At 41.8% G+C, this 17168-nt stretch overlaps 1 protein-coding gene across 1 annotated transcript; it reads left to right on the top strand.

The window, feature by feature from the left end:
• Window positions 1–8019: 8019 nt before the first annotated feature.
• LOC147418630 (uncharacterized) lies at window positions 8020–11165 on the top strand. Its single transcript, XM_086507126.1, has 3 exons — window positions 8020–8292; window positions 8374–8606; window positions 11147–11165. Exons 1-3 carry the CDS (start codon window positions 8020–8022, stop codon window positions 11163–11165), a joined length of 525 nt encoding a protein of 174 aa, XP_086363252.1.
• The last annotated feature ends 6003 nt before the right edge of the window (window positions 11166–17168 follow it).

Raw genomic sequence — 17168 nt, 5'->3', positions numbered from 1 at the left:
TTCCATGTTTGGCAAGCATCGCTCGGCTCTCAAAGACTAGGTTGTAAAGAATCTTGTTCCATCTTATCCATATAGTCCTTTGGTGGAGGTAATTCCATTGGTTTCACTTTCTTTGCCACAGACTTATACTTAGTCTCCACTCGTACATCAACACCTTGAGCATTTTTGAAATCCTCAATGATTGTATATTTCTATTGAGGGAACTTTCACAACCTCACTTTCCATACACAAATTGCAATCCATTGAAGACTCCAAGTCTTTCATTGTATCCACAAACGAACACTCATTGAACACACCTGCAATGCATTCATCATCTTCTAGCAAACCATTCATCTTCAAACCTCTTTGTACACTACTTACATATTGACGTTCACCATGCTTTAAGTCCTCACACTTTGTAAAAGCAATAGTTCCATAGTCTGTTAATCCTACAAAACCTGTAGAAAATGTTTCCTTTGCATATACATCATGCGGAAACGTTTCTCTTCTTGTACCACTGCAATCCCGCTCTACAATGGTACATGGCCAAAACCCCTCATATCCCTCTATTCCTTGAATTCTTTGTTTGTCTTTGGCAAGGGTTGCTCTCTAAGATTGTATTGCACGCTTTCCATCCCTGCTTCTTATCCTAACATAAGCTAACGCATCATCCATTACCTTGGTTTCCATGCGAGTAGCAATGATGTATGGCTGCCCAAGGATAAGAGGGTATGTAGACATCTCCTTCACAAAGAAATTTTGGTCATCTTTCACATCCCCTATAGTCACCTTTACATTTGGACAAGCTCCGTACAGCTCCCCTGATGAGTTGTTTGCTGCACAAATCATCCATCCATGATTTATATCAATTGGCCACTTTACCAATGATTAACATCCCGTTGAATGCTTGGCCATACATAGCCTTCTTGCAAAATTTTATGCAACATGATCTTCATGGCAAAATGGCCTCCACAAGATCCCTCATGATTTGCTTCTAAGATTTTGTAAATTTCCTCTTTCTAGGACACACAATGCAAAACCAAATCACTTCCTTTCATGTAAATCACATCATCAAGCATTTTGTATTTTCTTGGATTTTCTTATAAACGCATACTTTTTGGAGGATGCTAAACCTTCAGGTAGGACACTTGCCAACAGAAAATCTACTTCCTTTGATAACACTTCCCTCCCATGATATAAAGGGGCATTTGCCTTCAACACAAACACATAAGTGATCGTTTCTTGGGCAACATCTTGAGCTTCTTCATTTTGAGACCTCTCAATATGCTACAAAATCCATGCTTCAAACTTTTTGAGCAACGACTTCACCTTGAAGCATAAATTCTTCATTTTAGGTTTCCTATTTTTCCATACTCCCAATACTTGCTTCACGACCAACAAGGCATCTCCTTTGATTTGCAAGTGTCTAATTCCCAATTGTAAGCAAATGTGTAAACCACCTTCAAGAGCCATGTACTCTGCTTCATTGTTACTCTTTGCATCAAGTTTCAGCCCTTGTTTCCTTACAAGCTTCCCTTGTGCATCATATATGACAATGTCTCCTGAAGCAGCATCATGACCTCTTCAATAAATACCATCAAAATATAACAGTGAAGGATCTATGATGGCAAGAGTCTCAAATTTTCTCTTTTGCACCACCTCTTCTTCCTTGATCGAGTTTCCTGAATAAATGTGGATTTTTTGTTTTGTTTCTTGTAATTGATTATCAAGTTGAAGTTGCTTATAAAGGTTGTAGGAGATCAAGTTGCCTTGAGCATCCAAATCAAGCATTGATGTGGCCTTCACTTGATAGTGTCCTATTTTGACATCAATTTCAAGCTCCTTTATGGTCTTGTTTCCAAAATTTGTGACTTGAATTGCATATTTTCATAGGTGTTCCATGTTGTTGTTGCCATGGCCCGTTGAAGAAGCTTCCTTTTTGTTATCCTTTCCTTGGCCTCTGCTTGAGCTTCGGTAACAATTTGCTCTTTTGCGTGCATGCGTTTCTTTGCATGATGGATTTGTTGGAGCATATTTGGGGTTAGTGGCAGATGAAATCTTTTTAGTTAACAAACACTAATCCAAGTATGCATTTCTTCCCCATCCAATGTAGCAAGCTTGACGGTCCCACTTGGTCATAAGTCTTTGATCACGAAGGGTCTCGTCCCTCGCTCTTTAAGTTTCTTTGCATGTTGTTTTAATGTGTAAACCAAGACATAATGGCATGTTTTGATTTTTTTTGGAGTGTACATGCTTATCAAAAAAAAAATTGCATTCATTTTTGTGCGTAGATAGAAGCTACTGCTTTCAAGCGAAGCTCATCTAGCTTTTCAAGGTCATCTATTCGTGAAGATATTTCATGTCCTGTCCACTCTAGACATTTTGTTGTTCTTAGTGTTGGGATTAAGAATTCCATAGGCAGTATAGCATTAAGTCCAAACACCATGTTGTACGGTGTTGTGTCTATCGATGTTTTATAAGAAATCCTATACACCCATAAAGTTGAATGTAGCTTCTGATCCCAATCCATTCTGGACTCTTATACTATCTTAGTTAAGATTGTGCATAGAGTCTTATCTGTAGCTTTTGCTTGGCACTAGCTTGTGGGTGGTAGGGAGATGACTTCTTATGAACTATTATGAAGTCTTCAAGAAGATTTTTGATTATCTCATTTATGAAATGTGTGCCTTGATCATTGACAATTTCTATAGTAGACCATATCTAACAAAGACATTTTCGTATAGAAATTGTGCAGTAGTCCTAGCATCATCCTTTTGTGTAGCTTTAGCTTCTACCCATTTGATGAGATAATATGTGGCTATGATGATGTATTGGGCATGCGTTTGTAAGCAGGGGGTGAGATTGGTCCTACAAAGTCTATTCCCTACTTGGCAAAAGCTCTGTCTCCCATCATTGGCCGTAAGGGCATCTCATCCCGCTTTACTGGTATCTTGGTTCGTTGACAAGACTCACATCATTTTGTATATACGTTTGCGTCCATATGTAATGTTGGCCACCATATTCCCGACGTGAGGACAATTTTTGCTATTTTTTTTGTGAGAAATGGCCCCCACTTATCCCGCCATGTGCTTGTTCTAGGATTGGAATGTACATGCCCTCCGTTTCACACAGCCTAATTTCTGGTTATCCTTTCCTCTTTCATAGGGCTGATTTTCAATCAGAGTGAAATCACAAGCTTCTATTTCTATCATTCTCTGGCTCTTCATATTAGCGACGCTCACACAGCGACGCTCGAAAAAAAATTTCCCGGCGTCGCTATGAGCGTCGCTATAAGAGTCGCTATGAGCGTCGCAAATTTCTTTGTAAATTTGCGACGCTCATAGCGACGCTTATAGCGACGCTCATAGCGACGCCGACTGGTGTAAAAAAATAACCGAGCGCGCCCAAAAACTCAGATCTCAGATCTGAGTTTTTCGGCGCCCTCAAGCAAGGAGCAGGTAACGCTCTCCCTCACTCTCTCTCTCTCTCTCTCTCTCTCTCTCTCTCTTTTTCTTCTCCACACACACACACACACACACACACACACACGAGGAGAGGAAGGAGAGCCAGGTATGCTCCTTCCCTCTCCTCATTCTCATGTTCCCTTCCCCTCTTTCTCTCTCCCTCTCTCACACACACACATACACACACACACACATAGTGTTTTTGAGAGAGAGAGAGAGAGAGAGTACAAACAAAAACAAAAACGCACACTCACATACATAAACAAAGAATGCACACACACATTGAGAGAGAAAAAGAGAGAGAGAGCATGCATAAACAAAAAACGCACGCATTGAGAGAGGAAAAGAGAGAGAGAACATGCATAAACAAAAAACGCACACATTGAGAGAGGAAAAGAGAGAGAAAACATGCATACGATCCAAAAAAACGCACACACATTGAGAGAGAAAGAGAGAGAAACTAATTTAACGTCGTAGGAAACTAATTAAAATTAAAAGACCTAAAGATCTAGCCGACGAGGAGTTGAACTGAAGACCTATTATTCAAGAGGGAAATGGCATAATCAATCTATCATACTTGGCATGGGTGATAGAAAGGTTATACCATTTATCTCTTTTTATTGGCACATACATCCACACACGCGCACACACACAAGAAGAAGAGAGTTATAACGTCGTAGGAAACTATCTTAAAAGACGTTAAAGATTAGGTTATATGTAGACTTACATTAAATTAGATTTAGGTTTATTTTTAACTAGATTTACATTTATTTAAGTTAGATTTAGATTTACGTTATATGAGATTAGATTTAGGTCTCCATAGACTGCGATGCCTGCATGAAGCGGGTGAAGAAAGCCCTCAATGGAATATAGGGTATTGCTGCCTTCACTAATGGTGGGCTCCGTCGATCCAAAAGTACTGGTGAAATGTCTTCAGAAGATAGGGAAGAAGGTGGATCTTCAGGGCGGCAAGAGTCACTACATCCCCGACACAATGACCATCTAGACAACCTCTAGTCATTAGACTTACGTTAAATTAGATTTAGCTTTATTTTTAGTTAGATTTACGTTTATTTAGATTTACGCTTATTTACGTTAGATCGAGTCCACGCAAGAATTACTTACGGTTTAGGGTTTAGAGTTAGACGAACAGTGAAAAGATCTACTGTGAAAAGATGTTAAGATGAAGTGAAGTGCTACAGCTAGAGAAGAGGCAAAGGGATTTTTTCCACTACATGCAGTATCATGTAGACGTACGTGGGTGTGTAGATTTCTTGTACCCACAAATATAGGTATTGACCAATAAAGACGAGATTATAACCCGGTGGTTCTGATCTCCGTGCACCTCTAGACCGAGGTGTGCGGGGATTGGACATGACTAGAGAATGTGAGGTAAAGAGAGAGAGAGAGAGAGAGAGAGAGAGAGAGAGAGAGAGAGAGAGAGAGAGATAAGACGAAGAATGCCAATAGAATATTAAATTTGTTGTCCAGGTTATAAGTTTTTTATCCTCATTATGAGTAGCGACGAGGATGTGGGACCGTCCAACCGAAACACCTATCTCTCAACGAGGGTCTTATGTCCTTGTAATCAATGCAAGCATGCTGTGCGACGGACAAGACGTGTTTCTTTGCAGCACGTTCGCGAATTTGGCGAGTTCGATCCATCTATTATAGATCGAGTTGTTGCCAATTATAACTCGTCGGACTCTGACGCTGCCCAACAAGCAGCAATCTTGCAACCCAATAGACGTGTTCGCAGGCGCTTTGGTCAACAAGCAGCATATGTGAGGCCACAAGATGTAGCCTCTGACAGCTCGGGGGATGATCATGCAGAGCACATTCCCAACGAGGCAATGTTTGAGCCCGAGATTGATGAAATGATCGAGACGATCATGGATTCAGAAAGGCTTATCTATGATGATATGAAAAGTGAAGCCGATACGTCATTGTATAATGGAGCACGTATGTTTAGATTGAAAGCACTCCTGGTTCTTCTCAACATGCAGGCAAAGTTTGGATGGAGTGACACTAGCGTCACAACGCTTTTCAGGTGATCTATTACAGTTAGTTTACTTTAATAGAACTCTAAATGTATACTGATCTGATAGATTTTTACACGACTGTATCATATTTTTATGTTGTGTAGATTGCTAAAAGAGCACATACTACCAGCTGACAATGTGATGCCAGATTCCCGAGATGAAGCAAGAAAGATTTTGCGAAACTTGGGAATGGATTACAATTCTATCCACGCTTGTCCTAATGACTGCATTCTTTTCAGAGGGGAATACACAGACATGGAGAAGTGTCCGAAATGTGATTCCGAAAGATATCGAGTAGATCTCCATGGGACAAAAATTCCACAAAAGGTTTTGCGACATTTTCCTTTGCTTCCTCGCATCAAGCATTTCTTCGAATGTAAGTCCATGGCCGCCCTAGCATCATGGCATGAGGAGAATAAATCTTCGGATGGTGTGCTACGAATTCCTGCAGATTGCGCAGCCTGGAAACATATAGATGGAACATGGTCGGATTTTGCCAGGGAAGCTCGAAATTTGCGCTTAGGCCTGGCTATGGATGGCGTAAATCCATTTGGTCAAAGACCAACATCTTACAGTGTATGGCCCATTGTCATCGTCAACTACAACATTCCCCCGTGGTTGACTACGAAGAAGGGGCACCTATGGCTAAGCTTGATTGTGCCAGGGCGATATAAAGTGGGGAATATGGATGTGTATCTTCGTCCACTATTGGAAGAGCTACAACAATTGTGGATTGGCATAGAGGTGGTGGATATGAGCCGACACACAGGACGACGGAATGCTTTGATCAGAGGCATTCTAATGTGGACCATGCATGACTATCCCGGGCTAACAGAATGCTCAGGTGATCTATTGACACTCCTCACTCAGACACTGTAAATATTGTTTTTTCCCATAGTTGATCTATTATCATGTGTATACATGCAGGGCTTCAAACAAGCGGATATAGAGCATGTGTCACATGTGGACCTAGACTGAATGCACGTAGGGCACCCTCACTGAAGAAGCAAATCTACGAAGGTCATCAAGCGTATCTTCCAGAGAATCATGTGTTACGCGACGGCTTTTTGGGAAGAGAGCCACCAAGGATGTCTGCACAAGCATGGTTAGAGCAGAAGGAGATGTGCGATGACGGATTGCCTCCAGGGATGAAGAGACTATCTCTATGGTACGAGTTACCATACTGGCCCCGACTCATGATCAATCACTTGCTCGATCCAATGCACATATTCAAGAATGTGGGTAATCTACTATGGGACCATTTGACCGGCAAGAAAGATACTTTGGGAGCCAGAGTTGACCTTAGAAATGTGGATCGTATGGAGCAATATTGGCCGCAAACAGCGTCTGATGGGATCGATAAAACTCCTAAAGCACCATGGATTTTCACAGGAGCCCAAGAACGCAAAGTAAAAGAGGCCATTCGATCTTTGCGGACCCCACTGGCGTAATGCACTCGCTCCGAACGTGTACTCACTAGGAAAGTTACGGTTTGAAGTCACACGATTGGCATAAAATGTGTCAGGTACGTTCATAGTGGACTTTAATATCATTGCATAAAATGTGGACTTTAATATCATTGCTGCACATACTTTACAGTTTATTTTACCGGTTGCCATTGAGGGATGTTTGTCTCTCGACATCCGTAACACAATCTACAAACTTGCAAAGCTGGTGCAATGGATCTCACAAAAGGAGATCAACGTAGACTCCATACCATTCGCCAAACTAAATGCTGCGGAGCTTGTGTGCATGTTTGAGAAACATTTTCCTACTACAATGCTAACCATTCAGGTGCATCTTCTTGTTCACATAGTTGATGAGGTGGAAATAGCTGGCACAGTTCATTCCAGATGGATGTTCTTCTTAGAGCGTTTCATGAAAACGCTTAAGGGATATGTGCGTCAAAAGGCACGTCCGGAGGGTAGCATGGCAGAAGGTTGGTTGGTATCAGAGTCCCTAGTGTACATTGGAGAGTGGCTAGACGGATTTGATAAATCCCGGGACACGCTATGGCGAACCATAGATGATGAGCGCATATCTGGGATTGTCATGTGCAATCTCGGTGTTGAGAAGAAGATGACGGAAGATCTAGAGGCTAAAATCAACCGATTTTGCATGCTTCACAATCCAGTGATGCAAAAGTGGATTTCACAATATGAGGATGCAAAGCAAGAGCGACAAAGGGCACGAATCGAGTGGAGACGGGGAAGACGACCACCGATGCACTATCCAGCGGTTCTGGAGAGCCTACCAACCTTCATGAGCTTAAGATGGTTGCACAACCAATTGAAAAGCGCACAACAATGCGGTGACGAAGTGACTGAAGAAGAGTGGGAGTACTCTCGGGGTTGCGCGACCAAGGTAAGTTTGCAATGTACGACTAGCAAGTGACTTTATTTATAAACGTTTGAACGGCCACTCATAATCTTTGTTCGTTGTAGTATAAGTCATACACAGCAGCATGGTGTAAAGGTCGACATTTTAGGGTGGAACGAATCGACAAAAAGCGTTTTACTCAAGATTGTGGAATCATGGCAAAATTTGAACAGTCTAGTCGACGACGTTCCTCTGATGCAGATCCTGTGGTGGCGGAACTCACTTACTTCGGCACGCTGCAAGAGATTTTGAGGATCGATTACAGAGGATTTTTTGTCGACTTGTTCGACGTGCAATGGTTCAAGATAATCATGGAGGGTCGCAACGCTACTGTGCGTAGAGGAGAGTCTGGTTTTCTTGAGGTGGATTCTACTAAGAAATGGACTGACCTAAGAGACACTTTCGTACTACCCGAGCATTGTGAACAAGTAAGTATGTAAATAGTTAACATCCCCCTTTTACAAGTTATGTGCTTGAAAGCTCTCATGTAAGTTATGTGGCTCTGGCAGGTAATATTTCATCCTACAAAGTCTACATCAAACTGGTGGTACGTCATAGAGGTAGCCCCTCGTAGTGCAAGGACGTATGAAGGCTACCATGTGCCAATCACAACGACATCAATGGAGGAGATCAGAGAAGATGCTCAATCAGAAGCCGCTGCGGTGGTGCCAGACGAGCATCAAGATGCTACTACTCTATATGGGGTGCATGCAGAGGAGCTACAAAATGAAACAGAGGATATGTGTTTAAACGGAGAGCTCTATATAGATATAGGAAGTTATGCTGAGTTATGCGAGGATGAGAGAGAGATCTCTTAAAGCCACAAATATTGTATTTGAACAATTTTGATCCGTGTTGTAAAAGCTCTGGCTCTCTAAGTACCTTCCATGGTGTATAACGCTCTTTTCTACTCGCGCTCACATCTTTTGATTGAAAATTCTGAGTTTTCGACTTGCCTCTTCTATCACTCGATTCATTGCGTCATTGTATTTATATGCGTCATTACGTCATTGTATTTAATGGTCTTTGCGTCATTGTCTACTCTATTCATTCAATATTAAGTTTAAATATTCGTGTGTTTAATGCAGGTATGGATGATGAGGAGTTTCTTTCTTCTTTGTCACCGCAGCAGAGACAGTGGTACGTGGAGCGTCATCGCTCTGGCGCATCATCGCGCGTTCCTACACCATCCGCATCTCCCTCTCTTTCGGAGCATTCGGCGCGCTCCGAAGCTTCGGCGTCGACGAGACGAGCTTCACACTCGTCTAGACATCGGCGCTCTAGTGGTGGCGGTGGCAGTTGTTGTGGGGATTCCGCCACCGATGCCTCCACACCGCCTCGTGTTCGACGAGGCTCTTTACCCTCCCCTTCTTTGCCCGCCCCCACACCAGCCACAGCATCGCCATCTACGCCAGGTTTTGCACGGCTGACTATTCCTAGAAGCTACACACCTCTACCTACTCCACCAGGAGCCACCCCACTCGACACTCCTCGCTTCGGGGCCCAGACGCCGGTGGAGACACCTGACGTCCGTACCCCCATCGACACGCCGCTAGAGACCCCTGCCGGGACACCCAGGTTCACGCGTCACCGGCCAGAGGGCTTGCCTTACTCCGTCGACATCAGCGGCGGCATCATCATGGATGATGACGGCAAGAAGGTGATCTCGCGCATGCGTGGTCTTTGCTCTCAGCTGTTTAGACACTATATACTAAACAAATGGAGTGAAGTACCAAGTGATTTAAAAAACAGAGTCATCAGTATACTTCATGATGAGTTTCCCGTTCCAACACGGGATCAGCGCTTCAATGAAGACCTGATGAAGATTCGAATGCGCGAATACTGCAAACACAAGCGTTCCGAAGTGCAAAAAGCAATCAAGAATGGGTGGAATAGGCCAGATTGGCTGGCCAAAGAAGATTGGAAGAATGCGAAGAAAGCAGCGCGCGAGAATCCCGACAAGTGGAAGCAACAAAAGGATGCAGCCAGAGCGCGAGTAGAGGCAGGGAGCTCGCACCACTTGGGGAGCGGTGGATGGGCATCATTTGAGGCCGATTTTGTAAGTCTTTTCACATTGCTCTTTATGCATGTTCGATAGTTTAGGGTTTATGAGTTTTTTAGTTCTAACATAATGAGATCTTTGTATGTTTTGACAGTGGTCAATGACAGGACGTGATCCCACACCGTACGAGCGCGAGTACGCAGGCAGGAAGGGCTTAAACGCCCTGATGGACATTCTCAGTTCTCGCGGCGGCATGGTTAGTATTAGGGTTTACTCTTTTTTATTTTTTGTATTGTTTTATAAATGTCGTTATATGTTTATACTTACTGAAAGCTGTCTTATTGTCTTTTTTTGCAGAATCCGACAGATACGCCGCTTGGACGCGATGAGACGTCTGACTAGACGACGTCAGTTTAGCCGTAGCTAGATAGCATTAGTTTAGGGTTTCTCATAGCTTATGTATCATGAGACGGATTTTATACGTCTTTTTGAACCATGTATATTATTACATTTGTCACCGCAGTTTCTTTTGCCAATCAATTCTTTATGCCTATGATGTTGTACAATTGTCATTATTACATTTGCCAATCAATTCATTTTGCCTATGATGTGTACAATTGTCAATTTTGCAAACAATGCGTCTTGTGGGTGACTATTTTGGGTCTATTATCTACCTTTGCATTTTTTTTAAAAAGTGAATCAAGTACAATATGGTTGATGGGTGGCATGGCATTCAATGCCCTGCCACCAAAAAAATATTCTCTCGGGCGTCGCTATAAGCGTCGCTATTTATGGCTCTGTAGCGTCGCTATGAGCGTCGCTATAGTCTTCTGGGTAAACGTCGCTATAAGCGTCGCTATAGGCGTCGCTATATGCGTCGCTATATAGCGACGCTCATAGCGACGCATATAGCGACGCCTATAGCGACGCTTATAGCGACGCTCTCGTAGCGACGCTCGTAGCGACGCTTTTAGCGACCCCGGGGGTTATAAAAACCCAATGTATTTCCGTCGCTAACAGCGTCACAAGAGCACACAACCTCTTGTAGTTAATGTATTGGCTCCATTCTAGTGTAAGTGTTAGCTAAAACAATGTCGCATGTTCGATCGATGGGCTTGATCTGCATTTGGCACAACTTGTTACATAATCATGAACACCAATGCACATAGTCAGCCAATACACTCCTAATTGACGCAATCATTGGAAAGTTTTTGTGGCTAAACAATGAAAAGTTAACGCCTGATTATGCAATTTCACCAAATATGTTTCGTATTCCTCAGGGTTTATGCACACTCTTAGGATTCTGTCGGAGCCTAAATTATATAAATATCCTCCAATCATCTGAAAGTTCTTAGCTTGGTGAATCGTTCTTCGTTTAAGGTCTAGGTCCATTTTGTTGAATTTTGCCCCCTGTGATAGTAGCTTGACAATCTCTTGAGACCACTTAGGTACCATTTCTATATTGAAAAGATATGAATCCAGAGATCATCATCCACACCATCTGGATCGTCTCCATTAGGTAATTGAGAGAGGTGGTCTGCTCGAAGATCTGTCTTCCCTTTTTAACTACTACTATAAAGTCAAACTCCATCAATATGATGAGCCATCTTACGATTCACCACATGTTGCATGGTTAATTGACAAGGTATAAAAGGGCTTGATGGTCTGTGAAAAACACAAACTTATTGCGAGGACATAATGCCAAAATTTCTTAACAGCATAATTCATTCCAAGCCCCCCTCTCTTAGTGGTTGTGTAATTGTTTTCAACACTATTTAGTTGTCAACTAGAATAGCTGACTGGGAAATCCATGGTTCCCTCTCATGGCTGAGCCAAAATACATCCGATAGCAAATGCAGATGCATCTATATGGACGTGAAGGATTTTTTCTCAATCAGGTGCTCGTATCACTGGAGCGGATATAAGGGAATCCTTTAATTTCTGAAATGATTCCTCGAACTCATCTATCCATTCAAAGATCACTATAAGTCTATACAATGGTTGTGCAATAATTGCATACATGTGTATGAACCTCCTATAATAACCACAATGTTCCATGAAGCATTGTACTTGCTTTGCATTGATTGGCTTAGGCGTTTTGATAATCACCTTAATCTTATCCAAATCTGTAGAAATGCCATGTTCCGAGACAATATGTCCCAAGATTCGTCCTTGTCTTACCGTGAAAATCTCAAATACCTTTATGAGGTGTTCCGCATGTTCCTCTCTTTGTAGAGACTGTACACATAGGTCATCCATATACCTCAAGTACTCCTTGAAGGCATGGACCATCAATTTTTGGAATGTGGCAAGTGCATTTGTCAACCCAAATTGCATGACCCGATATAAAAATATGTCCCATTCTGTGGCAAATGCCGTTTTATATTGGTCCTTGGGTGCAATTGCAAGTTGATTGTAACCAGATAATCCATCCAAGAAGGAATATGCACGCTTTCCTGCCACTCGTTCAAGGACGTGGTCCATGATTGGTAAGGGATATTTTATTGTGGCTGCATTGACTTTTTTGAGGTTGACACACACTCGGAGTTTACCAATCTTTTTGGGTACAGCAATGATTGGAGATAACCAATCAATGTGTTCTATCTCATAGATAAACTCCACTTCTTTCAGTTTATCAATCTCTTCCTTGATACGCTTAGCAAAGGTATCATTGTACGTGTATGGCCTTTGTCTGCTAGGTTTCACATCAGGTTTTAAAGGGATAGTATGCTGATATATTGTCGGATTTACTCCCTTTAAATCCCTGTAAGACCATGCAAACACATCCTTATATTCCTGAAGAAGGCTGAGAAGCTCCCCTTCCTCTTCTCGGCTTAGGTCAATGGCTATATAGACGGGTCGCGGTTTCTCTCTAGGTATGGCTATGTCTACTTTCTTTCCATCTTCCGGCCCATCATAAGACTCTTTCTCCTGTCTTTCTCTTCTGGGTTGTGTCAACACTATTTTTTTCGGTCTTGAATAGTGAACCTTCTGTAATGGGATGGTATACTCATATGGTTTTCACTATTGCCTTTCTCATCCTCTCTGTTGTCTGTTTCGGTTGTCCATACTTCCCTCAGAGTCTTCTTGAGCTCTTGGTACCTTTTCTTACATTCAAGTTTCATCAATTTTGGTTCTTCTAATTTGTTCAATTCTGTTTCCATTATTTTGGATTTAGTTTCCACATTCAACTTCTGAGTTCGTTTTTTTCATCCCTAGGACTATTTTTTGGTCCTAGGGTCTCGACCTCGAGAGAATTCATCTGATATTTTGTTTTTAATGCAATCTTCAGCGTTCACCAAAAGATAAATATTCCTTTTTTTTTCATGTTCGGCATTAAGTTATCTCTTGCCTTGTGTGCCCCCTTCCTCTTTCTGTAATGTCCTTGACGTCTAGGTTTTTTATTTGAAAAATCGTAAAACCTTACATCAGGTATTACTTCCTCTAGTTCATTGGGGTTGTCAGAACATTCATTATCTACATCATCATGTCGTTTAAGATGATCTGTAAAATCTTGAAACAACTCCTCATCTATTTCTTGCTTATTTTCATTTTTTCTTGATTGACATGAGATTTGGTAATCATCATCTTCTATTAACTCAACCATGTAGTATGGAACCACATCATAACCATCCTGGTCACAAAACTAAGTCGTCGGTCCTTCCACAATAGCACACACATCTAAGGTTTCTAGAATATGTGTCCATTCTAAAGGTTCTAAGGACTCTTCTGGAAAAGGTTCCCGAATGTATTATGTAGCCTCAATTGCTCTGTCTACAATACATTCTTCTCATTTCAAGCTTCCACAATTGGATGCCCCACACATCCATAAATCCTTTGATTTACCTAGCTAGTCTAGGAGTTCTGACCCTACTATTGTAGCAGAATAAAACTCCTCTAGCGGGGTTCTGTCCACATCTTTGTAGCTATGGTCTTCAAGGTTTATTCTTGTAGTAGTCTCCATGTGTCTTGAACCATCTTTAGTTGTTGCATGAAGGGTCGTCCAAGTATTATGTCATAGTTATTTTTCTTACCAAAATCCACAATTGCAAAGGTATCCTCGTACTCGATTCCGCAAGATGTAACAACTATTTTTTCCAAAAGCCCTATGGGTCTCTCCATATAATTGTCAGCCATTTGTAGCTTCATCCTAGTGGTTTTCAATGCTAGTTTTTCCCATTTCTTCCATACATCCTTTGTGATGATGGCTATACCAGCTCCATTGTGAAGAATTGTCATGGTGGTGACACCTTCTAATTCAACTGGGAGCATGGTATTTCCATCTTCTCCTTCACAGTATTCTTCTACCTTGTTTAAGGGTATTGGTTGCATGTTTACTTAAGGTTTCTCTACTTCCTTGATTCCTTCCTGCATTCATGAATTCGGATCCCTTACTCCAAACTTTTCGAGACATTTTCCTACCGTATTTCACATACTAGGTCTTATTATGAGAAGCTCGACGAGAGTAATAGTACACATCATTGGAGTTGATAAGAGGGTTATCAACCCTTGGGAGTCAATACCCTTCCGTGTAGAGAGTTGTTGTGATGCAACTTTCACATCCGACTTTGCTTCATACTCTCCCATACATGAGGGTAAAGTTTTCAGAGATACAGGTTGGCTATCCCAAGGTTTTACGGATCCCTTGTCTCCCTAGTAAGAGTGCATCTCAAGATCTGCTTGAGGACTTGCCTCAAATTCTTCAATAGGAGGAAGAAAGTTATTTTCTTCCATACTGGTTTTGTTAACCCTTTGGCTTAGAGTATTTGCCTCATTTGCTTCCCTTATTTGCCTCCAAAGCTCATTCAGACCCTCTTCTCTTTTATACAATTCAGGTGTGATAGGTTGGAAACCTTTCAATGTCAGGTCTGTTGCGTTCAACACTATCCCTCATTTTTCAGTCGAATGTTCAAGTTTCAATTCAATTTCTGGACTAACAGTTAATCGTTTTGATTTGTGTGTTGGAGGGTTCCTTGGCATTAGTACTAGAAGTTCTACCTCCTCCGCCTGTTTCCTTGAAGTTGGTTCTAGTAAGGTTTGCGCAGTTTGGATCATCTTTTGACACATTTCCAATTTGTGTTTTTCTAACTCGGCATAGGGATATGTCATCCATTTTTGATCCTGAGTTTGGTCAATTTTAAGCCTTGAGTCGTACGCTTTCAAGAGTGCGTCTAGATGTTTGTTTACTTTCTCTAGTATCACAGATCCGCCTGATCCCACACTTTTTGATTTCCCTTTCTTCTCAAGCTCTATATCTGTAGGTATTTCTAGTTTTTGAAGTGTTCGTCTTTCAATTTTTTCTAGTTTGTCTTTGGTTCGCTGTAATTCTTCCGTTATGACATTTGTTCTCTTTCTTTCCTCACCTCTACGCGTGCTTTTCTAGCTTTCCATGTATTTCATTGGCTTTTTTGTTCAATGCTAGGTGTTTTATGTCCTGATTCTTCATTTTCAAGTCCCCCTTTCTCTTTTTGTGCCTGAGCTCGTGTGAAGATCGATATAGGTATTACTGTTTTATTTTTGGAACCACAACTTGAAGGGATAGCCTCCAAAATGTTTATGGTTGCTTTAACCGTTTTGTTTGGATTTTTTGGACAATTGGCAATCAAATAAGTGATGCCGCACTCTAGACAATATGCATTGATCCGAAAAATTTCCATATGAGGATAGTCTTTCATAAGATGGTCGCCCCCACATTTATAGCATGGTCCCAACGATTGTCGTGGAGATCCTTGAGCACCCCTATGTTGGCAAGCACGACTTGGTCCATTGAAACCTCCATTGGCTATGAACAAAAATGTTCTCTCATCCAAACTATATCTACTCTTTCCTATGGCATGTGCCCCCGTTGGCGGTCCAACATTGTCAAGCATGCTCCATGGTTTTGGCGCTCTTGGCTCTTATGATGGGTAGTATGTTGGACAGGCCATTGTTCCACTTGGCTCTTCGTAATAAATAGAGACATGCACTAAGGCTTGCTCCTCTAGTTCTTCCACAATGGGCGTATATCTCACCCCTATTGGTCTTGTCCCTGGGAGTGGTGGTTGTTGTCCTAAAACTGGCTGCGGTCGTTCAACCCCCGCTGGTCCTGAAAATTTCATGCAGTATATCTAGGCACCAGTGGTACTTGAGGCGGTGTTTCTTGCGGTTGGGGAACATATTTGTGGGATGTATGTCTAACCTCACCATCCTATCTTATTGCAGTATTAGCGAGAACCACGATTAAATTGTCAATCCATGGGACAAAGCTGACTCGACTAGTGCATAGAGGCTACAAGAGGTTTTCAATATCTTGGAAAACAACTAACAACTCACATCTAACTCAAGCCAAGTGACTGAAATCATCAAAATCCAATCGCTCATTGTCAAACAAATCACATCCGTTACAGCATCAAATGACATCCAAACGTAATGAAACTTCTAGGACATGTTTATAAGACCTAAGTACACATACTTATGGTCTCTAATCCCACTTTAGGTCAAGTTCCAAAATAAACAGCAATGGATTTTTGACCAAGTCGTTTTCGACCCAGAATGCATCTAAATGCTGAGCAATGATACCCCAATACCCCGCCTATTCTTAGTCTTTGACTTGAAAGTGTAAATTCCTAGTTATGATGAAATTAAGCCGTGGGTCGACGATACCAAACACTACGAAATACTGTGAACTGCTTACGTCAATGCGTAGAGCTCTTACCTATGGTTGCAATGCAACAAATGCGACTGCAATGTGACAAACGGGGAGGGAGGAGGAAGCACGAGAAGGAGAGGAGTGAGCCCCGTTAGCTCGCGCTGTGTATTTCATTATCCAAAACATAATGAGATCTTTACAAAGTTGGCTTTTATACCTTAGCCAAGGTCTAGAATGTGTAATGTTCGGCGCCCAAGACCTTTGAGACTCCAACCTTATTGTATCTGCAACCCAGGTACACTAAGTGACCTATGATTTACATCCTTGAACTCTTATTGAGCGCGTAACATGTTACAATTATCACAATGGCTAAATAAATCGGAAAAATACAATACATGGCCATTTTGGAAAAATATGAAAAGTGTGTAACTCCAATCTTCATTGCTTCTTCATATTCATCTTTGATGTGCATCCGTATGTCTTTGGTCTTTAGAAGCTCCTATTAATTGACGTTGGGTTAGTTAACATTCCCCCCTTCCGATTGAGTGTCCGTCCTCAGACAGTTTTAAAAAGTGTCCGTGGCAGTCGTGGAAAGTTTTTGATGGGTTGTTGATGGACTGGTTGTCTTCATATTTTGTTGAATTTGTTGATGAGGTTCAATTTGCCACAGCATC

This window comes from Adiantum capillus-veneris, chromosome 30 (assembly GCF_014529385.1).
Source record: "Adiantum capillus-veneris isolate H3 chromosome 30, ASM1452938v2, whole genome shotgun sequence".
Lineage (NCBI taxonomy): Eukaryota > Viridiplantae > Streptophyta > Polypodiopsida > Polypodiales > Pteridaceae > Adiantum > Adiantum capillus-veneris.
This window is presented reverse-complemented; position numbering and strand designations above follow the sequence as displayed.

Coding starts and splice junctions, on each gene's coding strand:
- LOC147418630 (XM_086507126.1), top strand. CDS start 8,020: ATGGCAAAATTTGAACAGTCTAGTCGACGACGTTCCTCTGATGCAGAT. Junction 8,293..8,373: donor TACCCGAGCATTGTGAACAA/GTAAGTATGTAA, acceptor TGGCTCTGGCAG/GTAATATTTCATCCTACAAA.